The sequence below is a fragment of the Brienomyrus brachyistius genome, chromosome 23, assembly GCF_023856365.1.
Source record: "Brienomyrus brachyistius isolate T26 chromosome 23, BBRACH_0.4, whole genome shotgun sequence".
Classification (NCBI taxonomy): domain Eukaryota; kingdom Metazoa; phylum Chordata; class Actinopteri; order Osteoglossiformes; family Mormyridae; genus Brienomyrus; species Brienomyrus brachyistius.
In genome coordinates, this window is record NC_064555.1 from 2152876 (window position 1) to 2179753 (window position 26878).

General features: G+C 44.3%; 2 protein-coding genes across 4 annotated transcripts in view; both read right to left on the minus strand.

Annotated features, from left to right (window-relative positions):
* Window positions 1-977: 977 nt before the first annotated feature.
* gsdmea (gasdermin Ea) lies at window positions 978-10046 on the minus strand. Of its 3 annotated transcripts, none has more exons than XM_048994321.1 (10): window positions 10015-10046; window positions 6504-6743; window positions 5702-5894; window positions 4515-4689; window positions 4299-4419; window positions 3904-4074; window positions 2819-2946; window positions 2227-2401; window positions 2044-2117; window positions 978-1788 (listed from the first exon to the last, which is right to left on the minus strand). In XM_048994321.1, the coding sequence occupies exons 2-10, from the start codon at window positions 6709-6711 to the stop codon at window positions 1549-1551; spliced, it is 1485 nt and encodes a 494-aa protein (XP_048850278.1). In that variant the 5' UTR covers window positions 6712-6743; window positions 10015-10046; the 3' UTR covers window positions 978-1548. The 3 variants fall into 3 exon arrangements, with proteins under 3 accessions (XP_048850278.1, XP_048850279.1, XP_048850277.1); XM_048994322.1 differs by having other exon boundaries at window positions 6504-6738; window positions 10015-10040; XM_048994320.1 differs by lacking the exon at window positions 10015-10046 and adding an exon at window positions 9815-10004 and having other exon boundaries at window positions 6504-6738.
* A 3710-nt stretch (window positions 10047-13756) lies between these two features.
* Window positions 13757-26878, minus strand: part of osbpl3a (oxysterol binding protein-like 3a) — a 31040-nt gene continuing 17918 nt past the window's right edge. The window contains exons 12-22 of the mRNA XM_048994092.1: window positions 26164-26295; window positions 24264-24354; window positions 21764-22005; window positions 19932-20069; window positions 19096-19159; window positions 18478-18556; window positions 17963-18107; window positions 17419-17563; window positions 16898-17024; window positions 16068-16190; window positions 13757-15356 (exon numbers count right to left, since the gene is read on the minus strand). Of these exons, the coding sequence (XP_048850049.1) occupies window positions 15260-15356; window positions 16068-16190; window positions 16898-17024; window positions 17419-17563; window positions 17963-18107; window positions 18478-18556; window positions 19096-19159; window positions 19932-20069; window positions 21764-22005; window positions 24264-24354; window positions 26164-26295 (1383 nt within the window). The 3' untranslated portion in view covers window positions 13757-15259. The remainder of the gene's footprint in view (window positions 15357-16067; window positions 16191-16897; window positions 17025-17418; window positions 17564-17962; window positions 18108-18477; window positions 18557-19095; window positions 19160-19931; window positions 20070-21763; window positions 22006-24263; window positions 24355-26163; window positions 26296-26878) is intronic.

Genomic DNA, 26878 nt, shown 5'->3' on the forward strand with positions numbered 1-26878 from the left:
TAAGTTGGTTACTGATATACAGAATAAATCTTCATGGTTCTGTAGTCGATGTCCATCCACCTACTCCGCCAGTGTTTCCCAACCCGGTCCTTGGGAAACCCCACAGCCTGTACCGGGTTGGGAATCACTGTTCTACACTGTTAACTTGGCACAGTTTGCCTGTCCCAGGAAGGTCGGGGGAGGAGGCTGGTTTAGGGTTAGACCGGGGGTGGGTGGGGAGTCTTTTCTGAATCATTTCTGCTCCAATCTACTAGAAGAATTTCCCCTTGATGTTGCCGAGTGCCGCGATTACGTCAATTTATGGAACATTTCAGCGAACCCCAGTGGCCACATGAATGCCAGGTTGAAAACCACATATTCTGGAGTGACTCAGAAAACTGGCAGAATGACCTTTTATATAATCTGAACTTTAAATGCAGCTTCCCTACTCTGTGCAAGTATGATTTAAATGCCATCTACAGATTCCAGATTTCTTCATGGTCACAGCTCAGGAGAAGCAGACATCACCATTACGTATCATATTAAAACAATCCATATTTATTGCATGCCTAAAATTTTATAATACAATTCCTGAAATAAATTTCTGAATGAACAGACACAAACTGTAATCCACATAGTAGTGTTTAAACGCCGTTCATATAATTCATCTTTTATTTTTAACACTTGTGTGCTAATAAAAGTAGTAACAGATGGGCCATACAAATTACACGTGTAAAAAATGTGAACATTTCCAAAGTTCAAAGCTCTGTAAGAAAATACACAATTTTAATTTAGAGTGAAATGACTTTGGAATATTTCATTTTAGAAAATGACAATGTCAATAATGACTGACTATTATAAAATTTTATGCACTGTCAAAGTGCAACATTGTACTTTATATACTAAAGCATATATACCTTCCTCTCTTTTTATTTTCTTCAAAATTCAAGCATTACATGATTTTGTGAATGCTATTATATAAAGATTTTCTGGAATAAATTAAGAACATAGACAAGACATGAAAAAAATGTGGAATTAGCAGCTGGAAAAAGCTGTAAAGGGTAGAACAGAATGAAATAACAGATTAGTCAGACTTTAGTGATCCTCATGGGGAATTTGCCCTTTCTGGTCCATCTCGGTCTCCATGAGACACACAGACATATGCAGGTGAAAGCAAACCTGGGGGGGCACAGTGAGGGTCAGCCAGTGTGCAACCCCACTGGAGCTGGGGGTTAAGGCTCTTGCTCAGGGGCCCAACAGTGGCATCAGTCCAACGGCCATGGTATTTGAACTGGTGACCTAACGATATTAACTGGCTGAGCCACATGCAGCTCTACATTACTAACCTAGCAATTTCACTTCATGAAGGGTATACAAGAGAGATTTTTTTAGCAAAGCAATTTTAGCTGTTTTACAGGCCTTCCCTTTGCAAAAAGGACCGTGATTGTGCACTTAAATGAAATGTGACACCTAGACATGGGAAGTAGCAGTGAATCCGGGTAGTGACGCGAGACGTCAACGTTGGTTTCCGAAAATGGTCCTTCGTTGGATTAAGGTGGACTTTCGAAGTCAAGGGCAGCCGTGACCTAAGCTCAGGCAGGCCAGGCTGCAGACAGCCACACACACGACCAGGGGAAGGCGTCCTGACCCAGACCGGGTCGCAGCCCTGAGTGTGTCTGTCTCTCTCTGCAGTGTCACTTCAGATGAGGTGAGCAGCTGTTGAACCTTGTGGTATACACCCTGCTCGGCCAGGACTCCCAGATGCGAGTCCAGCAGTGAACATTCCCTGCCCGCCAGTAGGCAGCCCACCTGTGTCATGTAGCCAAAGAGTTAGGAATTAATTCCAAGCCCCAGCAAGAAGTCTAGATGCAGACCTTCGCTGAGAAACAGCACGTCTTGTGTTGCGAATGCTGCAATTCTGGCATCCGTACCAAGCCTGCGTGTGGTCTAAGCATTTCCAACAAACCAAATAGAATGAATTTGTGCAAAGCATGGTCACTTTTCAGTCAAGGTAACATTCGGTTTTTGTTTTGGCATATGAATTATATTGCACTGGTAACTTACCAGGTGGTGAAGGGCTCCGAGGATTGTGGGACAACAAGACTGTTCCAGCCAAGTTAGACCAGCGTCTGTCATCTCTGTCAAATCATAGGATTACAAAAAAAATACGATAAAGCATTTTGGGGATGAACAGTCCGCTGTCCTTGAGATACATGGCTCACAAGGGACTGATGTTAGTTTTCTTACCATCTATAGCACTGATTAAAAGGTACACAGATGTGTATAGTGAGGGGCTTGTCATCTGCGGTCCATCAGCTTGATCCAGACCATCCCAATTGGCCTGGAGAAATTCCAGAAGTTTGACCACCGTCTCATTCTGAGGCTGAGAGTTTTCCACACCGTTCCAGCATCGTTCCTCCAGCTGAAAGATCAGCAGATAGGAGAGGCTATGAAGCATATCAGCTTCTTCAGGGTGTAGCTCAACATGTAGAGCATTGTGCTAACAGCGCAAAGGTCATTGGTTCAGATCCCAGGGAGACAAAAATTAAAGTTAAAGTTACGTTGTAACCCTTCTGTCTACTGTAAGTTGCTTTGGATAAAAGTGTCAGATAAATGAGTAAAATGAGTCATCAATCAGAAATGAAAACGGGTAACTAAGAGCTAAGGAACACCTCTCCTGTTTATGGTGACCAGTGTCACCAAACATCTATTTAGCAGGTGCTTCTATCCACAGTAACATACATTTTTCTGGGAAGTTGAACTAAGAACCTTCCGTTGGTCCTACTCCACTGAGCCGCACGAGGCCCCCTCCCGTCACCAGCCTCCCAGGGTCACTCACCACACCCTCCAACATGATGACAGCTGCTCTGTCTGTCAGGACCTCTCTCAGGTAGCAGAACAGCTGAGATTGGGCTTTTGCGGGCAGATCTGAGAGCTTCTGGAAATAGGGCCTCAGCTTCTCCACATCTGTGAAACAAGAAGGCTGTGTTGTAACCACCATACCCTCAAATCGTGTCGTGTTCCACGGCAGTCCACAGTTCACACTGCAGGGTCTCGGCCGAATTGTAGTTCCTCAGAGGGTTCCGGAACCGTTCTAGGTGCTCTTTGCTCAAACACGAGCTACTATGGAGGTGCTTACAGTGACAGCCTGCTGATTAGCTGACCACAAGCACCAGGGCCGAAAATTACGGGGATGTGCTGGGAAAAGAGAGAACTAGTACAGCAAAGACTGAGCAGATAAATGTAATTAATGTTCAAAAATAATTTTAATGAATACATTTTTTGCTGGCACCTCCATGTTTCTTGATTGGACCAACATACTTTTGCCTAGTATTGCGGGTTCTGGCGGTGGAACTTGCCAGCACTTATTCATGGAATATATTTCACCCTTATTTTTAATCCTGTGCAACCAAAAGATCAATATGCTGGTCAGATTTAATAATGAAATATAAACATGTCGTATGAATAAAATATAAATAAAAGGCTGTGTTCAGTTTTGATTGCAATTGCTACCGCCCCCCCCCCCCCCCAATAACTACCAAATAACTTAAACCAACTTGATCATTGTCCATTGTTATGTGCAAAGTTTAACCTACGAGCTTTTGCATCTCCCCTGCTCATTTAGCATAAAGGGCCCAGTTCCTGTTATGCGGTGTGAAAGCATGCGGCCCAGGGACCAGGTTCCGGAACTTCAGTGTGAAAGCGCCTAGAATTTGTGAGATGGTTCCCTTAAACCCTGCACACTCTATCAATTTATGCATCACTGGTACTGGCTGTTCATTTACTATGCGAATCATATGCATTACAAAGAGATACAAACACGATCTCCTTCGTGTCATACAAATTAACAAGCACTATATTATAAAAAGGTCATATATAAAGCAGTGAATAACACACACGTGGAAAGGAAAACGGTAAAGTTACGTTTTTCAAGCACGCAGAGCGGCGCCTCCGGTGGAATAGATTGGTCATCGTCCAGGTCAGTGCTGGTTCGGCCGTCTACTTCCATCAGGGTACCGGGTGGATACTTGGGGGATGGGCTCCTCACCAAGGTTTCCTCAAATCCCCCGTACGTGTTTGGCAGCAGGCAGAGCTCTGCTCAACACGGCGAGAGAAAACCCAGCGGGTCGCAGAACCGAGCCTGACTTTCGGCACCACATCTTGCGCACCGCAGAAAGAGTCAAGTGTGCTTCATATTCATACCATCCATAAACAGATACCTAGTGCCAGTACAGGCATGGCTCTCACAATACTTAAAGTACAAAACACAGGACGGTGTGCAAAGACTGGGCACATGTATGTAATACCGAAAGGCTCACCAAACCGGCCGTCTGGTTTGATCACAAGCTCGATGATGCTGTACGCTACGACCGTGTCAGGCGGGATCTCCAAGGAAACACTCCTGTCCTTCTCCCTGTTTCCGTTCTCTGTCACGGAGACCTGCCAAGCAGCCACACCCAAGGCATTCGGTGGGAAATTCATTCTGGAAATTCCGACAGGCAACACGGACGCCTTTCCCCCCCCACACTTCCCACCTTCACAGACGGGGGCGCGAAGCAAGTCAGCCCTGTTCCGCAGGAGCCGTGACCCTTCACCTTCTCCTTGATAGTGCAGTGCTGGGTGGTAAGGATCCTCTCCTTCAGGACACCGAACACTTCATTCCCCTTCTCCCGTGTTTGCTGGATGAGGGAGTGCTCCAGGTTAACGTACCTATGGGCGCCATGACAACTTCATTGAGCTTCTGAGAACCAAAATACTTCACTGATGGCATTTTAATGACCGTCAGATTTTAGTTCTCTAGAGCGAATGCTAATATTTGACATTATGTTAATATTTGATTGATATTACACTACTAGGCAGACAAAAGGACATTCTTTTCCCTCGTTTCAATAGCTGCGTGACTCTCCTGAGCCTAAATATGCCATTTGACGTGTATCTTCCTGCATTTTGTCCAGCTTTTCATACTTGCATCAAAGAAAATTCCCTTTATCTGTAAATAGGAACAGACTAAACGGAAAGTGTTTCCATGCATTTTATGTTTCATCAAACGAAAACACATTAACACACACTTTTCTGTGCGCTGTTGTGAAATTTCGGTAACCTGGTTAGAACACACTTCTCTCTAAAACCCTCTTGAGGAGCAGAGTAACCTACAAGGAACTTGTGATTCTGCATGTCACCAACTCAACTTTCAGTTCCTTCAATGATCAGTTTCACTATCCTTTTGTCCTACAATAATTATCTTCGCTGTGGTATCTACAGAAGGTTGTTCACTCATTTGTACGTCAAAGAACTTCAATGACAAATAGGTGCTCTACACATACCCATATACTTCTGGAGCAGAAGTGCATAGTTCAGGTCCTGAAAGTGGCCAACTAGTACTCTGTGACTCTTTATACTCAACTGGTTGGTTGAAACAAAATCTTGGTCAGGATTATAACTTTTCTGGACCTGAACTATCCACCGCTGTTCTGGGGTAAGTTGGCAGATGTGCCATGCAGTGTGTGTGCAGTGTGTGTGCAGGGTGTGTGCAGTGTGTGTGCATTGTGCGTGCAGTGTGCATGTAGTGTGTGTGTGTGCAGGGTGTGTGCAGTGTGCGTGCAGTGTGTGTGCATTGTGCGTGCAGTGTGTGTGTGCAGGGTGTGTGCAGTGTGCGTGTGTGCAGTGTGCGTGCAGTGTGTGTGCAGTGTGTGTGCTGGGGTGCGAGCGGCATCCTCCTGACCTGCCCTTGGAAGCACACAAAAGCTTCTGGACGTCAACTTCCTCTTTCTTCAAGCTTCCAAACGAGGATCGAAGATTCGAGGAGCTGCGTGTCTTCATGGTGACTTTTGCGGGGCCCATCTCCGTCTCCATGTTCCCCGCCAGGGAGTCGGCATAAATCCCCTCATACTTCAGAAAGTCCGAATCCATCACATCTGAAGGCAAAGGATTTGCAACATGTCTGATTAATAACAGCTGCCTTAGGGTTAGGGTTTCCTTGAAGGACAGGGCTAGGTTTGACAATAGGGTTAGGGCTATGAGTAGAGTTAGGGTTGTTTTTAGGATTAGGGACGCTATTAGTCTTTGGATTAGACTTAGTACTTAGTACTAACCCTAAAATTAATAACTATAGTATAGGGGTATCGATCGCTACAGATGTGACTAAACTCGGTAGAGGAGAACATGGGATTCATACAGGATTAAGTTGATAATAATAGTTATGATTTTCTATTTTTGATTTGTTAAATTAATTTTACATTGTACAAATGTGTAAACATTTTTTCTTGTATTTATTTATTTATATTTTATTTTATATTTTTTCTTGTATTTATTTATTTATCATTTGGGGGGCAGCGTGTGGGGGCAGCGTGTGGCTCTGTGGGCTAAGCCCGTGTGCCTGGAATCAGAAGGTCATGGACTCAAGCCCAACCTCAGCACATCTGCGGGTCCTTGAACCCTGGCGGTTTTAATTGGCTAGGGAGGTCTAGACAGGTTTGTGTGATTAAGTAAAGATAAAGTGGCAATAGTTTGTTAAAGGTAGGTACCTGTGCAAATGGGCTCGCCGACAAGCACATCACTGAGACCGAAGTCAGACGGCAGGTATTTGGGCTGCTTCCAGAACCAGTGACCTCTCCGCTTGACGATCAGTGACAGCATGCTCAACTTGTCCGAGTTGTTCAACCGCGACACTGGGATCAGACATCCATCTGGGTCGATCTCCTTCACGAAGTTCCTTGTCGCCTTCGCAAACATCTCCAAAAAGCTTCCAGGGAGGTGTAGCTTATCTCAGAAAAGTGCAGGGAGTTCAAACCAAAGATTTCAGTTATCGAGCTAAGGGATGAAAACTACCACGTCCGCAGCTGCTGTCAGAAGCTATGATTTAGTGACGTCAACATGAAATATTCTCAAAATGAAAGCAGAAAGGTGGCCCCCCCAGTTGGTTTCATGTTGAGGTATTACACGCAGTGTAAGGTTGTGATGATGCAAAGGCATGTGGAAAAGCAGGTGACACCTTAGATCAAGGGTAGCCAACCCTGATCCTGGAGTGCTGGTATCCAGTAGGTTTTCCAGGTGTGGTTCTTCAAAGAACAGTAGGATGGAAAACCAGCTGGATATTGGCACTCCAGGAGAATCAGGGTTGCCTGCCCTGCATGTTAGCCTACTGCGATGGGAAAGAACTACATATATATCACATCCATCCATCCATCCATCCATTCATCCATTTTCCAAACCGCTTATCCTACTGGGTCGCGGGGGGTCCGGAGCCTATCCCGGAAGCAATGGGCACGAGGCAGGGAACAACCCAGGATGGGGGGCCAGCCCATCATATATATCACATGAATACCGTATTTTTAATTTCACTGTAGGCCATTTGGTGGTTTCACAAAAAAAAAAAAAAAGTGTGTCTGCTCACAGGCGAGTCAAAAGTAGAGTTCATGAGTAGTCATTTTCATAAGTGTGCTTTGCGCTAATTACTGCACCAGGATTGTCACACAAAGTTTTGTGCCGTTGAGGAAAAACTGACTGACATACAATGCTCAGTTCTGGGACGTACAGAAATTATTTTAAGTATCAGAATTTTTTTGACCGACTCATTCAGCTCAGTTCCTGTCATTTTGCCGTTAATGACAGTTGTAATCATTGGGTCCCAAAGTGATACTAAACACAAATGTTTGGTCTTTCATGTTATTACAAAGGTGTTACTAATTAAAAAGCACCAAATGAGACCACTTGTCAATGAACTTTTTAAATCAGAATAAATTTTAAATCCAAATTAAAAGTTATTACTAATTGAGATGAAAACTACTGATTGTTTATAATATACATGAGGTCTGACACAAAAACTGTGCCTGTAACTCATAACAAATTCATAAAATCAACTACGATCGCTTTTAAAATAGTTCCCTTCTGAGTTGACACAGCTGGATGCTGCCAACGTTCAAAGGAACTCCTACCTTATTGTATATATATAAATCATTCATAATTTTCCCTTTATTCTTCACATGTAAATCCAAACACTTCTGCATTATATCCAAATGATTCACTCATGACACTTTCTCTGTCCAAACTGACTTCCTCAACCAGCGCTCGAACACCCAGCCTTCGGTCTTTTCCAGTCACACCAAGCACTTCTTCAGAGTTCTAACAGCTTGTGATCATCATCTTTCACGCCTCTCTGCCTTGTGAAAAATCCAGCAACGCACGCAATCTTCGCCGTACACCTGCATCAATAAGGCCACTTAAAAAAAATTGGTTCTCGTCCCCGCCCGACCCGCCGAAATGCCTCCGACCCGAATTTTTTTTTATTTCGTAAAAATCGCATGGAAAATGCCCAAGAATGACATTTGAATTTCCCGCGCATTCCACATCGACGATTGATCCACATTGTGTAATCCTAGTCTTGGAATGGTTTCATGAACCTAACTTTGTCTCTACCTGAGATGGGCTGGTGCAAAGATTTAAATCTGGGGAAGTGATGTGGTACATGTTCTTAAGTACTTGTTTGTAGAGTTGCATTTCCTTGTTCAACCATTCAGGTTCCTGTATTTTGTAAATTCCTCGTGTTTTAACATGTTTTAATACACTTTCTTTCTAGATATATATTTTAAAATCTTGGTTGTTCATTTAGAATGGGAATGACAAACAGAATATTGGTTTCAAATAGTATCATTTTTATATTCACGAATGAAACATCAGCATAAAGTATCCAGATCCATAGTTGGGAAGGCATTTATGAGATACACATGGATCAAGGAATTTACATTCTTGTATTTTCTTACATTTAATATATTTGAAACGCAACAAACTGGAAGAACTGAGGAGGCGTACTAAGTAGGTCTGCTCTTTTCGGTATGTATTTTCAAATATGTATTTTCTTACATATTTGAAAGTCCAAACAGTCAATCAAAATTTGTAAAAAAAAAAAATAAAATAAAAAAAATCCCTCCCGCCCGACCCACCCCCTCCAAAAAAAAGGACGAGAACCAATTTTTTTTTTAAGTGGCCTAATGGAAAAGTTTTCGTCGCGAATTTCTTCACTTTAACAAGAAACTTGATTTGAGCTCATCTTTGACTTTTGCAATCCGACACTTTCCGCCTGTGCCTAAGATGCGTCATTTCGCGCTGAGAGAAGCGACCGAGCTGAGAGTTACGGCGGCGGGCAGGTCAGAGCATGTTCTGCGGCCGTCTGTTTGTCTCTCCCCTGCCACCCTTGGTTCCCGGGCTATATGGCTAGTTTTATTTTGTGTCGAACCTCGTACATTTTTTATAAACAAATTAATAAAGAAATGATTTTTGTTACAAAAGCAATAAATGTACAATAGTTTTACTTAAGCGTCCCAAGACTTTCTATTAGTACTGAATATATCTTAAGCAATTTAACAACAAGTGTTCAAGTTGTAGAAAGGTCAGTGTAGCTGGTTTCGGCGAATGTTATTCTGTTTACTACAGTGTGCGGATTGGTGACGATAAACTGCTCACAGTGTGTACGCAACCGGCGCGAAATAGCATCCCATCCCGGTCTCCTGCCTTGCGCCCTGCGCTTCCCCCTACTGTTTACAGTCAATGGCTGGATATTTAAGCTCCAAAGAAAAAGTGTTTAGTTTGAATGTTTCCTGGCCATAAATCAATATAACAAAAACATTTCACATTAATTGCGTTCTATTAATAACGCAGGGTTGAAAACTCTCACGTGTCTGACGAGCAACTCATGCTTACAGATTCTCACGCTCACGCAAGAAATCTTACGGCAAATCTACATTATTCTATTATTAATCTAAGATTAGCTACATCAAAAGCGTTGGGGTAGTTTGCAAACGCTACATATCATTTACAAGATAATAAAACTGTTACATACATGTAAATATGCGGGCAGACTTTGTCTCAAATTGAAAATCTCACTCCAGTCAGCTGACCAAAGTTGGCAGTCCTGATATCGACATATTTTAAAATCCTTCAGAGATTTCATTTTAAACAATTATGCGGCATAATACATAAAAAAGATTAAAATAAAACATAGGTACTGAGGAGAATCATGACAATTAAAAGGATACTTACTAAAGGGTATAGGTCCCGACACTGAAGAAGTGTGCACTAGAATTTTTTATTTGGCACGAGCCCTCACGAATCTGATTGGTTAACGCAATTCCTAAGGCAACTTCTATAGGATAAAATGATTGTCAGTCGAACATTAAGTAAGAAATCGAAAGGATTGAAACACCGGCGGAGGTTCATGACGCTTCAGCAACTTTCATCTGTAAGTTTTGTGCGTCATTATTGCAGGATATTTTGAAAATAATGAAGATACATGTATGTACAATGCATTCATTGCATTACTCAATAATTTCAAAATAGTTTATAATACATTTGTATGTGGTTGGAAGATATATTTAAATGTCTAATTTACGCGTCGGTTAGCAATAATTAACTAATCACGCTTTATAAAATAGAAAATATATTGAAATTCCTGGGGGTCACGCAATTTAGTAACCCTTGTCCAATATACTGATGAATATGAAATATATGCGTGACGTACTAATAAATTTACAATATTTTTACAAACTTATTTATGTATTTGTCTGAAAGAATTACACCGCTCAACATATCGATCTGTATAAAATGGCCAAATTGTATGATGTGCATGTGTGAGTTGCTGCGTGTATGTTAGGGGTATATCCTACATAAATCATTTATTATTTTTGAAAAAATCGCTACCGATAGCGATACTAAGGACAGTCACCCCCTGCACAGCATAGTCTCCAAGAAGAGGAGTCTGTTAAGTGGCAGGCTGTGGTCACAGTCCTGCTCGACGGACAGACCGAGGAAGTCTTTGTTCCCCAGACCATACAGTTCTACAACGCGTCATAGAGACGGAAGATCAAATTGGACTTTTGGGTATAAGGATGCTTCTGTGCTGCTTTCCTCTATATTTCCACGAAAGTGTATTTGCATATCATGTATAGCAATCTTAAATCTATATTTGAAATCTATTTTTAATATACAGTCGTTCCTCGTCACTTCACGCGTCGACTTTCGCGGCGTCACTCTATCGCGGTTTTTTGTATTTTCATTAAAAAGTTGATCGAGACAGTGAAAATGATACATCGCTTCGCATTGGACGCATCTTTGCTCTTCGTAATTAAATGTACAATAATAATATGATATTTGTAACATCTAATATGTCTTATTTTCTCTTATTTTGTCTGATATATTGGGTAATACGAGTGTAATTGTCACGACCTGCCTGTAAGATCCTTTTGTGCGCCACGCCCCCTTATTAACAACGTTATTAACCACGTGTGCAGCCACGATCGTTATCAGCTGTTTCCTGCCAGTTTGATTCCTCCGGTGTATTTAACACCACGTCAGTCTGTAACCCCAGGTCTGTCAGTGATGTTTTGATGTTACATGTTCCTGTGTGGGGCGGCATGGTGGTGCCCTCACACCTCTGGGACCCAGGTTCGAGTCTCTGCCTGGGTCACATGTGTGTGGAGTCTGCATGTTCTCCCCATGTCGTCGTGGGGTTTCCTCCGGGTACTCCGGTTTCCCCCCACAGTCCAAAAACATGCCGAGGCTAATTGGAGTTGCTAAATTGCCCGTAGGTGTGAATGGTGTGTGAGTGACTGGTGTGTGAGTGTGCCCTGCGATGGGCTGGCCCCCCATCCTGGGTTGTTCCCTGCCTCGTGCCCATTGCTTCCGGGATAGGCTCCGGACCCCCCGCGACCTAGTAGGATAAGCGGTTTGGAAAATGGATGGATGGATATTCCTGTGTCCTGTATTTGGAGTGATTCCAAATAAATCCTGATTCCGTGTCCAGCAGTCGTGGTGATTATTGGTTATTTCGTGTGTAATAATGTTAAAAAAAACGTATTTAGAAGGTCATAAACAGGTTTTCTATGCTCTAATTACGAAAATATTAGATTTATAAATAAGGAATCCTACTTCGCGGAAATTCACTTATTGCGGTAGAGTCTGGAGCGGATTAACTGCGATAAACGTCTTAAATGAATTACATGAGTTAATCCACCAATTCCATTCCGTTTTTACAATCATTGTGTAGTTCGTCCAGTGTTTGATTCATCGCTCAGTTTAATAATGAGATCAGTGAACGACGATACACCTTGTTTTGCCACCCGCCGTTGTTATGATGCACATGCGACATCAAATATAACTGACAATGAAATATGCATATTTCCTATGCATTTTATAATTTATAAGGACTTTATTTTCGAAAATTCTCAAAGCAAAAAGCGCAGCGTTCTCATCTACCCACGACGATACGTATCTCAAGAATGCATGACTGTCAGCTGTCACTGTGACACTGGCTTTCAGACTTTCATGCTCGCGCAATAAATCGTATGGCATATCTATGTTATTCCATTATAAACATAAAATTAGATACATCAAAAGCGTTGGGATAGTTTGCTAACCCTGCGGAATATTTACAAGGTAATAAAACCGTCACACACATGCTTGTGCAGACTTGTCTTGAATTGAAAATCTCACTTTATCCAGTTGACCAAACCCTAAAAACAGTAATGTGAGCCAGTGTGAATTATGCAACCGATGTTCGTGTTTTCTCACTACAGCGCCCCCCCCCAGGTACCCAAAGTGCCCACATACAAGTTCTGCTGAAGAGGTCCATGGATCGTCTGTAGACCAGCACCCACAGAATGCAGTCGTGGCCCTTGTTGTCCTCGCTGGCTCTCCGGTCATTCATGCAGTGCTAGACACGTTTGTACTGGCCATAGGCCTGTGGATGATGCACTGTTGCACGATGGAGCTTCATCTCAAGGCTCTTGGCAATTTCAGCCCAGAGGTGAATTCTGAGGTGGACTGCAGGCCACAGTCATAAAAGGCGTGAGATGGTGTGCTGAACTGGGCCACCCAGGTGCTGCTGAATGCCTGGGCGACACTGGAAGTTGCTGTTGATACCAGAGTTACGACTTCTGGTTACTTCTTCTTTCTATCCACCACGATAAGCAGGTAAGACGGAGGGAGGGAAGGAGGTTGAAATGCTACGCAGACATTGTCAGGTACCATCCTCTCCTCCATGCTGACTCTGAACGGGGCACCACAAGGCTGTGTCCCGAGTCTTCTGCCGTATTCAGTCCTCACTGATGACTGTATACCAGTCCATAACTCGGCACAAACCGACACGCAGCACAAAGCACACAAAGGAGATCATTGTGGACATGAGGAAACTTAGATCTGATCATTCCCCAATATACAATAATCAAGATTTTGAATATCTCGCCAGCTTCATGTTCTTCAGTATCGTGACAGCCTTTCATGAACTCGCAGCATCTCCTCTCTGATCGAGAGGGGACAGCAGTAACCTCCATCCATCCATGTTCCAAATCGCTTATCCTTCTGGATAGCGGGGGGTCCAGAGCCTATCCCGGAAGCAATGGGCACGAGGCAGGGAACAACCCAGGATGGGGAGCCAGCCCATCGCAGGGCACACTCATACACCATTCACTCACACATGCACACCTACGGGCAATTTAGCAACTCCGATTAGCCTCAGCATGTTTTTGGACTGTGGGGGGAAACTGGAGTACCCGGAGGAAACCCCACGACGACATGGGAGAACATGCACACGACAGCAGTACCAGTTCCTCATAAAAAAGACTGAAGAGAAGCAACATCATTGGGACTAGCTAGCAGTCCTGGCGAAACTGGCCTAAACCAGTCTAGGTTGTCATAAAGCAGTAAACAAAATCAAGCCACAAAACATTCATATTTATGAAGGGACTCACACTCGGGACTCACAGAAACTGTGAAACACAAACATGGGCAATGACTAGAGGAAATATTTATTAACCTGTAATACCTCAGTTTAAACGTTAGGCATTAGTATATATTACAATATTCCATGGCTTACTAGTGAAGTCAATGTAAAATAAGGCAGTTTTATCGACTTATAGACAGTGCATAAATTTCCCAATGTTGGCATTTCTATGTCAATCCCAAAGGCCGATTGATTAAGGCAATATTTAGTAACGAAGACGGCAAAGTTCTCATGGAGCAGTAGTTCAGTAATAGTGAAGAGGTCTCTTGGCACCGCTGGGCAAAGTTTTGGCATGTATTTTACAGGGTGCAAAGTCACAGACACTGTGAGTTATAACCTCACAGTATCGACAGAGGGCTTATAGTCACAGTACATTCAGAATGTCAACTTGCATACAGACTTCACAAGTAATCTATTGCATATACTAGATCTAAGGCTGTAAATTGCAGCTCATGACCTACAAGTAGGTTCACGTGAATTCTTGTCCATCTTGTCGTTTTACAGATTCGCAGAGCCACGACTATACGCTAGGGATCATTTCATACGCATCCGAGACGTTTTGTGGAAATAAAAATCAAAACTAAAAAAGGAACAGACTGAATTAGACTATATTTGGTTAAAATGACGCATACGATGTGCTGCATGATGCAGGAAAACTATATTAATTATTTTTCTAGATGATGTTTGTAGAACATTTTGAAAACACTGGGAAAAAAACAAATGAAGAAGCAGTATCAGAAATCTAAAAAAAACACACACAGCCGGACGTCACCGGCAACTAAAGTGAAGCACTTACTGTAAATATTATTTAAAATTTTCTTTGTTCTTCACATATAAATCCAAACAGACACAAACACTTGGGCATTCTGTCTTTGCGGGGAATTCGCTTATGAATCATAGATCAAAGACAGAGTGGATCCCAATCAAAACTACACAAAGAGCGAATTAAAGCGAATCTCCTATTAGTCATTTGGAAAAATGTGAGTAATTTGGCATTTTACATCATGTGGACATAAATGGTTTTGAATTCCAGAATTTATTATTACTGGAATATTTGTCATTAACGTGCAGTTTCCTAATATAATATTTGTTTTAAAAACCATTATCTTGCTTGTTATTAATTCATTTTGGGAAGCATCTACAGCAGTTAGCATCTTTTTTTTTAATGGAAATAGAACATCAACAGTCTACAACACAGCACATTCATCTGAAGTCAGACTTCGTCCTTGGCACAATCTAGTGTGGTGTTACAGAAAAGTAACGTGAGTCCTACACAGCGTGAAGCCTTTAATGCTGTCGTTCCTCTGACAAAGTCTCAGGCTTCCGTCTAAGCGTTGAGCTCCATAGAAGGAACAGGCTTAAGGCACTGTAGTGCATCCCAGTGGCAGAAAGGGGGAAGGTCAGCAAATAAACACACCATAGCATCACCACCAAACGGCCGGCCCGATGCACTACTCCATCGCAGCCGTAGCAGAAAGCAGGATGCCCCCTGCCTCCAGGTCCCCTGAGTTACCACAGCACAGGACAGTCCAGAGTGGCGAATCCTGAGTCCTTCCTCAGCTCCCAGTAGGTGTTCTTGGTCATCCAAGTATCATCCCCCGACTTCCTGTATAAAAAGCGGGACGAATCAGAACAGTAAGTCGGACAGTCCAAGGTCTGTCAGAGAATTATGCCTGAATTACATTATCGATAAAAAACACTTACATCTGGAGCAGAAAATTACACATTTATCAGAATTCTGATTAGTACGTCGAAATTCTGCCTTTTCCTAGCTAATTGGGCAGCTTCACCCTCACTGCCGGATACTATTTAAAAATAGTTACACATTATTGGCAGAACATGGCAGGACAGCGGGTGGTGTAGTGGCACAGTGGTTAGCGCTGCTGCCTCACAGCGAGAAGAGCCTGGGTTCAATCCCGGGCCGGGCGTAAGATAGCTCTGTGTGCTGTTCACGTTTCCCGATAGGAAACCGGCGAATCTAAGCTGCGGCATGTTGGCGACTGCCCAGGGTTGGCATGTGCTTTCATTAAAAAATGTAGTTTGAGCGGGAAATGTATGTTATTGGGAGTTATTACATTAACTCATTAACGTTAGATATGCCTGTACCACACCTCATTAGGCCAGAGAAAAGTTATGTTGCCCTTTTTCATTTCAAACCAGGTTAACATTTACAGGATAATTATCACTGCCAGTTCCGACGCAGGCTACGATTCACACGCACAGCTGGAAAGACTAAAACGTTTCGACAGAGCAGGCAGCCGGCTTCCACACAAAACATGCAGTTTTCTAAATGCTTTGGACGGGTTACGTTTCATACCTGAAAAATCGTGGTTGATGTGTGAGCTTGTTCACTTCCAGAACTCTTCTCCTGACCCTCTGAAGCTCTTCGATCCTCTGCTTTTGTTCTTCTGCAGCTGTTACATTCCCCTCCTCTAGTAACCTGAGGAAGATATTTAGAATCTAAACACTGGGCCTGAGGCAACTCAAAAATACAAACAGCAGCAAAATTAAACACAATGAAAGCATCTTCTGCAGTGGCTGCCATGACGAATGGTTCATATAACAGGAGTGTAATGTCTTGAAAGAGGTGTTGTGTGTATGTGTGCTGTGTCCACAGAAAATTGTTCTTAATTTTAAAACATATTGCAAATGTGATACTAATAATAATTCCATTTCCCCCCAACTGTATCTGTATCTGATTGTGTCTTTTTTGTATAATGAATACGTAACGCTGCCCTGAATATTCAGTTACTCCCAAACAGGACTTAGTTATTTAGTAAAATTATGGGTTTGAATCCCCAGGAAATTCGCTTGCTCCTGATCAGATGCGTAGCCAGGCCGTAAAATGATAACTCTGAACCCGCCCTCGAAGTTTGCAGAACCCTCCTGAAATGTATTGCCTATGGGCTTGATCACTAAGCCTGGGAACCAAACATTTATAGGTTAGTCAATCCAATGGGTTGAAATATGTGGACTGATGCTAAGCACTGAAAACCATCCAGAAGACGTGTGACTACGTGAGGTGGGAAGGTTATAAGCTCTGGCCGAGTCAGTGCACAACTCCTGTTTCTCCTACTTTCACCTATTTAACAAAAATATGTGAAATTTAGACAAGACTCAGATTTTTCATGTCCAAAAATCCCTTACCTCTGGTCAGGGCGGAACCGCGTGTCAGTTAGGGGCAGCAGTGGCTTCAGGGTGGGGTCCAGCTCATTTAACTCCATGGCAAACTGGGTGAAGCCATAGTACTGCTCGTAATCGGGGGGCATCAGATCTGGACACAAACACATCGTAAAGGCTCGGCTCCTTGATGAATACGGTGTTTCACATACGTAAATATGTGTTAACTGAATATTAAACCCTTTTAACTTAAGTAACAACTGTGGTACTGTGGTTAATATGAAGTTTAGACCTTAAATCCTGTAACATTAAGGAATTACAATATCCAAGATGAACAGGGCAGTTTCTCCACACAGGTGGGTTGTAAATTTTTTTAATTGAGCAGATGCTTTTATTCAAAGTGATACACAACTGAGAAGGCAGGGTCTGGAGGGACTGGGGCTAAGGCCACTGTTCCGGGACCCGAAGATGAAATCGCTCTGCCATCCCTGGGATTTGAACCGGCCACCTTCTGTCCTAACCTGCTGAGTTAGACGCCATCTACTCACTTGGCTTCCAGATGATGGTGGCTAAAGGCGGGTTTCCATAGTAGATACTCTCATGCCATTTCCCAAACAGCTTCTGAACGACCTTCCCAGCTTGGTCAGTGATCACACCCTCCACCTCGTTGACGCTTGAGCTCCAGGACTTCCCCTGTTCCAGTTTAACACACAAAGCATCTTATTTTATAGAACAATCTATTGAACACATATAAATTATGTTATAGTATACATACATAGCATTATATGAAATATATACCGACAAAAGACTGACTTCAGAGAGGGACCACAACTGTAAAATTCAATGCACACTTTATTCTATATAACTTGATTTCTTTGAATTTTGTCCAGCAGGGGGCACTGTGAACTCTGTAAACAGCAGAGTCGTAATTTCATGTATAATGTCAGTCTGGGAACAATCCACTCCAGAGGCACTGCAGTCCATCTGTCAGTCCATAACACTCACACCTTAAAATGTGGCCCCGGTGCTTTATACTCATGGACTACAGATTCTAGAATCCTACAGAACAGCTTTTGCCTTTCTTACTCTCACCTTGAGGAAGGTGACCTTGCATTGGCAGCTACCGCTTCTGTTGTTCTTGATGGAAATCTCCCCGTAATGTTCAATCCACTTCTGGCCACTGATGATGTTGTGGATGCAGGAGGTGACCTTGTTCCATTCATAGTGGTCCCCAAACCTGGTAGGAGTGTGGGGGTTTCGCCATGTGAGTGAATCCATGCTCCTGAAACAATTCTGTACCCTTGCCGTCCTTCACTTAAGACACTCATAAAAATAAATTACAATTACCCATAATCCCCACAACCCTGCTGAGGATCAGGGTTGAAATAGAAATGGATGCATGTAATTCCTTATAATACTGCTTTTTCAGATACAAAAATTCAAACAGAAACCTTGTCTTCGGAAGCCCCAGGTCTAGTTCAGATTCTGTCCAAAAAATGCAACCTATGGCTGAGCATAAGTTCTTTTTATTACAGATCAGGAAGCTTTGGGACCAGAGAGACTGAAATCCCAGCTCAGCATCATCAGAAGGGTTGGTCGTAACTCACCGTGGGAGCAGCACGTGCGTGGTGCCCTCTGGCACGATTTCCATCGACTTTCCCCAGAACTTGTTCCTCCATCGCATGTCTGAAGGTAGCAGGCAAAGTCAGATCGGGTGTGATCAGCAACGTCAGCATGAAACATGCAGTGAAATCTTTCCATCTGATTCGCTCTCATCCTCTCAGAACGTTATATTTCAGTAATGAACTCAAGGACACAACCGTGCTGGGGCAAAACCTCAGAGGAATACAGAATAAAACAGCGAACCATCTCATAGTACAGACGCTCCTCTACTTACGAATGAGATACGATCCGAACGGCCCTTCATAACTTGAAAAGTTCGTAAGTCGTCATTCAGCACCATTTTAAGGGTATACGCAAGTACAAATAACTAGGATGCTGGGAGTACGCACGCTACGCTGCTGCGCGGCGGGAGAAGCGGCCAGTCATATTAGGCGGAATTGGCACGTAGAAAAAAAAATTGATGTTGTGGACAGGAAACGGGAGCCCAATGGACACAATTTGGACTTACAGTCGTCTTCGTTCGTATGTCTGAAAGTTCGTAAGTAGAGGAGCGTCTGTATATCCAGTGTGAACCAACAAAAAAATCATGATATGAGCCCTACCTTCCCAGAAGGTGAAGTTCTTTGATTCTGCATGGCACACTGATACTGGTGGGTGATGGCTGACCTGAGGAAAGACTCTGATCGTATCTCCAGGTATTCCAGGTAGACATAATAGGTTAAAACTGGATGTGCTTAGAGACGTCAAAGGAGTGAAAAGAGGCGTGTGGAATGCAGACGAATTCAAAGTATTATGTTAACTGCTTGGGGGAGGAACCATGTTCGTCTGCGTTGTCTGTAAACCCAGCAGCACCTTTTGCTCACCTCATAGCTCCTACACTAAGCGGCGTTTGCCACCAGCAAAGGCGAGATCAGACACCAAACCCACCGATCCCAGCGTTCTTCCCTTTTCACGAGATGAAACAGATACAGATCATCTCTATGGTAACCATAATCACTGGGGTAAGATGAACCAATTCTTAATGGGGCCATAGCCTGCAGTCCTGGATCTATTGGTAGCAGGATAGTTGATGGAGTCCTGGCCCTTTAAGTACACAGCACAGAATTTAGAGTCTCCCCATTACAGACTATCATATTTCAAATTTCCTCTCTGTGGACCTCAGACCTACGGGTCAGCTGGGGACAGCTAGTGTATTTCTGACCAATATTTTCTATGACATGTTACAATGGAGCTTGTCGTATATTTGTGGATGGAAATGTACAACTCGAAAAGTAGGTAGCTAGCTACTGTCAAAACTAGCCTTTCAGCTACAGATATTAGAGGCCTGGAGCACTGTATAATTCTTCATTTCAAAACAGTACATTCCAATCCCGGCTGAACTCAGACAGTATCATTGACACCGGGCCTTTTAGAAAGCCTGATGCGACACTAGCCTTACCTGTTCTGCGATGAAACGGAAACCCTTGTCTGGTCTGATGCACTCGTAGGTTTCCCCCAGGAGCGGGTTGAAGGGCTTCCAGCCAGCTCTGTGGTAGCTGGATGCGTATGCAGAAATTGCAAACGTGGCGATGTACACCTAGAGATGACCGACCGCGTCAAATTATCATCATCAGCATATCATCATATCTTCTTTGACCAGACGGTCTAAAGTTGCCGGCAGTTCAATTGCCGATATCATAAGTTTGAAGGACCCCTTATAAATGGAATGTATGTAGTTTTTTTTTAAATTTATGAATCCCTCCGCAAAACTTCTAGCGTTTCACAGCCCTGTGGAATAGGGGCTGCAGATATACTGGGAACCCTTAGCTGTAACTGATGTTAATGCTTAGAAATGTGCAATACTGCTAAAACTACACATTAAAAGGACATGTTAAAACTCATAGAAACTAGTTCCTGGGGGGGGGGTGCTTGTGTTCTTTGTCTGGGAGTAACCACTCGTTACTCTGGAAGAGTGAGTGTTTGTGTATCCTGAGCTCATATTGTGTAACCTGTGACAATGGTCCTGTTTTATGAATTTTGACGTACGTCTTTTTCATATTAAACCTAGACTGATCTGAACCTGAACTGCACCTTATGAAGATCTCACACATCAAACGAGTCCCATAATGGAGCGAAGAATTAATTAAAACAAACCATGACTTCCCACATTGTCTTGTAGACATCTAATGGTAATGTACCATTAATGTACTATCTGGTTTACCTAACATGTAACCCCTGCATTAAGGTAAACATAACCAGGCCTGGGACAATCTGAGTGCAGATTGATGGATGCTGAAGCAGGCAAGCGCCACTGTACCCTAAAAGGCCTGAAAGCACTTTGGATGATTAGAATGTTAATTTATAGTCCCAGTACTTTCGAGCGCCCTTCGTCACAGGCGGGGTTAACGTCACATGATCCTTCTTTGAACGAGTTGGCTGTAAATTTCCATTCGGTCCTCTCTTAAAACACAGCATCCTTGGGGCCAACCTGAACCGCAGTGCCATCATTTCTTGTTCTTACTTGTGTTTAAAGTAAATAAGCAGCAATAATACACTATTGAGCTAAGCCTGCATCTGTGTCTTGTAAATTTCTGGGCCTGGTGCATATTGTCAAGTGTTTGTTTAAGACATACATGAGACCAGGGCTCTGTGTGTAGAAGTTCAGCATGCCTGAGGGGTCCATGTTCACAGGGTTGGGTTTGTTTCTGATTGGTTGGCCCTGCCTCCTCTACTTGCTTGGACCCACCTATTGTACAATCTGATTGGTTATCTCTCTGAACCAATCAGTTTTTTTGTTCTGCCCACAGAACATTTTTGTATAAGTAAAACTGCCATGATTATTAGTATTAGCTCCAGTTTAGCTACTGCTTCTGTGCATGACAATGTAGATCACGTGTCATATAATTAGGTGTCCAATTAAATGCATATCATTAATGTAAAATCCCCTTATGTAGGTAATAATTATTAACGTTACGCCGGTTCAGCTATCATCAATAAAGCATATCGTTAACAAGCTAAATATACATTAATAATCTAATAAAATACGTTGGTTATACACTTTTTAAATAACATTTTTAAACGTATTTTATTAACGTGAACCCTTGCATCATTGGCCTAAGAGCTGAGTGATATGTCACAGGGGGACGGCGGGAGAGATTTTGCATGACAGCCCCACACAAATGAGTTAACTGAGTGATGGCTCAGTACTGCATCTGCGTGTTCAGGATCCCAGTCTGAAGGGTCACAAGGTCACTAATGATGTAATGGAGGGGCTTGATGGACGTCACTTGCCATGCGCTCAACGGGGTCCTCGGTGGCTGCAGCGCGGTCCAGAAGCTCGCTGTACTCCAGCTCCTCCGCCAGCCGCTGCAGCGTGTTCAGCGGCTCATTCAGCGCCACTGGCATGGCAACTTTGGACAGGTCCTTGCCGATGTTGTTCTTCAAGATGTTCCACAAGCTGATGGGGCTGGAGGAGCTCGGGGAGGGAAGGTTTGACCTGCGCCGCATGTCGCCGGCACCGTTCTGCACACATTCTGGGGGCGGGATCAGAGCGATTACACCGTTCTGCCCTCATTCTGGGGGCGGGATCAGAGCTATTACACCGTTCTGCCCTCATTCTGGGGGCGGAATCAGAGCGATTACACCGTTCTGCCCACATTCTGGGGGCGGGATCAGAGCGATTACACCGTTCTGCCCTCATTCTGGGGGCGGGATCAGAGCGATTACACCGTTCTGCCCTCATTCTGGGGGCGGGATCAGAGCGATTACACCGTTCTGCACACATTCTGGGGGCGGGATCAGAGCGATTACACCGTTCTGCACACATTCTGGGGGCGGGATCAGAGCGATTACACCGTTCTGCCCTCATTCTGGGGGCGGGATCAGAGCGATTACACCGTTCTGCACACATTCTGGGGGCGGGATCAGAGCGATTACACCGTTCTGCCCTCATTCTGGGGGCGGGATCAGAGCGATTACACCGTTCTGCACACATTCTGGGGGCGGGATCAGAGCGATTACACCATTCTGCCCTCATTCTGGGGGCGGGATCAGAGCGATTACACCATTCTGCACACATTCTGGGGGCGGAATCAAAGCGATTACACCGTTCTGCCCACATTCTGGGGGCGGGATCAGAGCGATTACACCGTTCTGCCCTCATTCTGGGGGGCGGGATCAGAGCGATTACACCGTTCTGCACACATTCTGGGGGCGGAATCAAAGCGATTACACCATTCTGCCCACATTCTGGGGGCGGGATCAGAGCGATTACACCGTTCTGCCCTCATTCTGGGGGCGGGATCAGAGCGATTACACCGTTCTGCACACATTCTGGGGGCGGGATCAGAGCGATTACACCATTCTGCCCACATTCTGGGGGCGGGATCAGAGCGATTACACCGTTCTGCCCTCATTCTGGGGGCGGGATCAGAGCGATTACACCGTTCTGCCCTCATTCTGGGGGCGGGATCAGAGCGATTACACCGTTCTGCACACATTCTGGGGGCGGAATCAAAGCGATTACACCATTCTGCCCACATTCTGGGGGCGGGATCAGAGCGATTACACCGTTCTGCCCTCATTCTGGGGGCGGGATCAGAGCGATTACACCGTTCTGCCCTCATTCTGGGGGCGGGATCAGAGCGATTACACCGTTCTGCCCACATTCTGGGGGCGGGATCAGAGCGATTACACCGTTCTGCCCTCATTCTGGGGGCGGGATCAGAGCGATTACACCGTTCTGCCCTCATTCTGGGGGCGGGATCAGAGCGATTACACCGTTCTGCCCTCATTCTGGGGGCGGGATCAGAGCGATTACACCATTCTGCCCACATTCTGGGGGCGGGATCAGAGCGATTACACCGTTCTGCCCTCATTCTGGGGGCGGGATCAGAGCGATTACACCATTCTGCCCACATTCTGGGGACGGGATCAGAGCGATTACACCGTTCTGCACACATTCTGGGGACGGGATCAGAGCGATTACACCGTTCTGCACACATTCTGGGGGCGGGATCAGAGCGATTACACCGTTCTGCCCTCATTCTGGGGGCGGGATCAGAGCGATTACACCGTTCTGCCCTCATTCTGGGGGCGGGATCAGAGCGATTACACCGTTCTGCACACATTCTGGGGACGGGATCAGAGCGATTACACCGTTCTGCACACATTCTGGGGACGGGATCAGAGCGATTACACCGTTCTGCACACATTCTGGGGGCGGGATCAGAGCGATTACACCGTTCTGCCCACATTCTGGGGACGGGATAAGAGCGATTACACCGTTCTGCACACATTCTGGGGGCAGGATCAGAGCGATTACACTGTTCTGCACACATACATGCAATTTTTCATCATCCATATAGGCACTGGACAGGTGTCCGGGGGCGGCACGTCCTTGGTGGGGAACCAAGCAGGACAAGTCCCCATAATCCCACCCTGCTCTGGTTAATGCGATTTAGCATCCAGTATATTTTATATGATTGCATATTTAATATGATTGCCTGAGGTTCTTTTAATACGGCAGACTGGAAAGCCTATGTAACGTTTTCCTTATGTTAACTGCAATCCGCTGTTTCTTTCTGACGTGACTTCATGTGCGTTTCCCCCAGGGACACAATAAGCTTAATGTGGCTCTGCTCCTTATAGACACGCCCCAGATCTGAGCTTTACTTCGAACCCCAATATACAGCACATACACATGCATATATGTTCCTATATATAATAAGCCCAGTGGGCTGCAGTATTGGTCTTTGTGTGCGTTTGAATGTTCGGATGAGTGCCAGTGTACCTAAAGGGGGCTTCTCGGGTTCCGCCTCGTCCAGATGCTCCATGGACATACTGTCACTGACGTCGCTGAGGTATGATCCGTCGTCTGAGGCCTGGAACGACACGAGACACGTCACGCGGGCTCTGCATCTTCACGCCGTTCTCTCTGCTCCTCAGGTCTGCTTATGGGGATTTTTCGCAGGACAGCCAGGAAGCCTATTTGTCATATCTTGAATTGCCTTATTAGTTTGCGGAACAGCTGAGGAAGTGGCAAGTTAATTAAAAGGAGATTATTCTGCAGTGAAGCTCAGAGGAGAGACACTGACCCCGCGACACAAAATTACTGTGAATGTCACATTTATATAGTGGACGCTTTTTTCCAAAGTGACGTACAAATGAGGATCTCAGAAAAGTGACAGGCAGCGTCCCTGGAACAACCAGCGCTAAGGACCCAACGGTGACATTAGCCTGCCCAGAAATACATCACAATGTCTTTTGATACAAAGTGTAATTTGTAAGTGTATCAAAGTAAAACTATGAAATACAGCCACCAAACAAAGTAGCAAAATAAACTACAGTATTTTGTATTTTTAAAACACATTTCATCCATCCATCCATCCATACATTTTCCAGACTGCTTATCCTACTGGGTCACGGGGGGTCCGGAGCCTATCCCGGAAGCAATGGGCACGAGGCAGGGAACAACCCAGGATGGGGGGGCCAGCCCATCGCAGGGCACACTCACACACCAGTCACTCACACATGCACACCTACGGGCAATTTAGTAACTCCAATTAGCCTCAGCATGTTTTTGGACTGTCGGGGGAAACTGGGGTACCTGGAGGAAACCCCACGACGACATGGGGAGAACATGCAAACTCCACACACATGTGACCCAGGCGGAGACTCGAATCTGGGACCCAGAGGTGTGAGGCAACAGTGCTAACCACTGCACCACCATGCCGCCCCCTGAGAACATTCAGATAACACTAAATCAATGAAGTGAGAAAATAATTATAAACTCAAAACGATGTGTTTTTTGTAATTTAACTGACAAAACTGCTTTCTTTATTGCACCACAGATGCAAAATGAAAAATGACAAACACAATTTAAATGCAACATCTTAAAAACTTTTAACACAAACAGGCCTGAATGGAGCTTTCGGTTCAATACACGTGATCAACTATTGGCTCTAATAACCAGTCATTAGAATGTCTGAAAAAAATAGTAAACTTCCTCCTTGTACATGCACAAAAGATTTGCACACGTGATGTCACCAACTTAACATGGGGGGAAGCACTTCTTGTATTTTCAAAATACAATAATACTGATCATCAAAGCATTTTGAAACAATGACATAATCATTTTTATGAAGTTAGTCAAATATAAATTACAAAATACAATTCTGTATTTAAAATACATGTATCAGAAACACTGCTTATCACGACCCCTGCCAGTAATAGAATTTGAACTGACAACCTTCCGGTCGTGGTCATCGAGTGCTGACCCTAAACCACAGGGTCACAGAAGGCCCTGTGAACGCCAATGCCTCTGAAATGCTGGTTTGTCTTAAAATCAAAAGCCTACAAATGTTTAGATTTATGCAGGAAAGTGCTGCATTATACCTTTGCTGAGCTATGAGCTATTCATATTAAATCAAAGCTATAGCGGGTAAAATCTAAATCCTGAAAGAGATTCTGGATATAGTGACATTTTAAGTTGAGGTAGCTGTATCTCGATATTTAGTAAAATGTAAATATATTGTTAAGCTGTACTCCGCTTAAGGCAAAATTTGTGACCATTTCACTTCAGGCGTAATACCGGTACTCTGTCCCCTGTAGGTCCAGACATGAACAGCTGACCATCTCAATTCTGGAAACCCACCTCATGAAAAGTCGTCACTCACTGCAGGCCATCTTACCTCATTCTCAGAGGAGCTGACAGACAGCAAGACCTCCTGTGCATCAAAGAACTCCGAGAGGGACTCAGGAATGGATGTTCTGCTCTCATTGGATGCCTGATGGACCAGGGGGTGGCGCCTATCAATGGAGTCCTGTTTGTGGGGGCGGAGACAGTGCGTAAGATGACACTGACAGCACTGCGTTACTCGAAAGTGCCGAGATTTGCATGCAAGCTGATTAAAAGTCAGCAGGAAGACACTGCTTTCAGTAACAAAACAAGGCTGATGATCCAACACACAGGGGGGAGATTCGACAGGGCATTCAGTTTGTGCGTATTTAGGTGCAGCAAACGAACTTCACGGCACAAATTCACATATCGTCCATCATCATTCTGCCATTGTATCTCCAAGTCCTTCTCAGCAGCTCACTGCAACCAGCTCTGCATTACAGCTCGACGTTTACATTTAATTGCCACCGTGACGACTGTAACCCAAAGCAGGTCCGGTGAAGCGGGGAGCGGAACATGCAGACCCAAAGGCATCATTCGCTGCATTCCTGCGCTGGGGCGTTTACACGCTACCACCTGTTAGCCAAACCCCCTAAGAACTAGATGAGAACAAGCAGGCTTGTATATCTCACTCAACCCAGTCAATTCCATTTGAAGTAAAAATAAAACAATAAATAAATAGCAAATATTGCAATAAAAAAACAAGCCATTTTAATGTGCCTAATGAT

Bases quoted from the DNA above. Each gene is read 5' to 3' on its own strand.
- gsdmea (XM_048994320.1), bottom strand. From the start codon at position 9,925: ATGAAATCTCTGAAGGATTTTAAAATATGTCGATATCAGGACTGCCAA. The intron at 4,075-4,298 runs GTGAGCCTTTCG...CGTGTTGAGCAG, and splicing joins CAAACCAGACGGCCGGTTTG to AGCTCTGCCTGCTGCCAAAC. The intron at 2,402-2,818 runs GTGAGTGACCCT...CTGATCTTTCAG, and splicing joins TCATCATGTTGGAGGGTGTG to CTGGAGGAACGATGCTGGAA.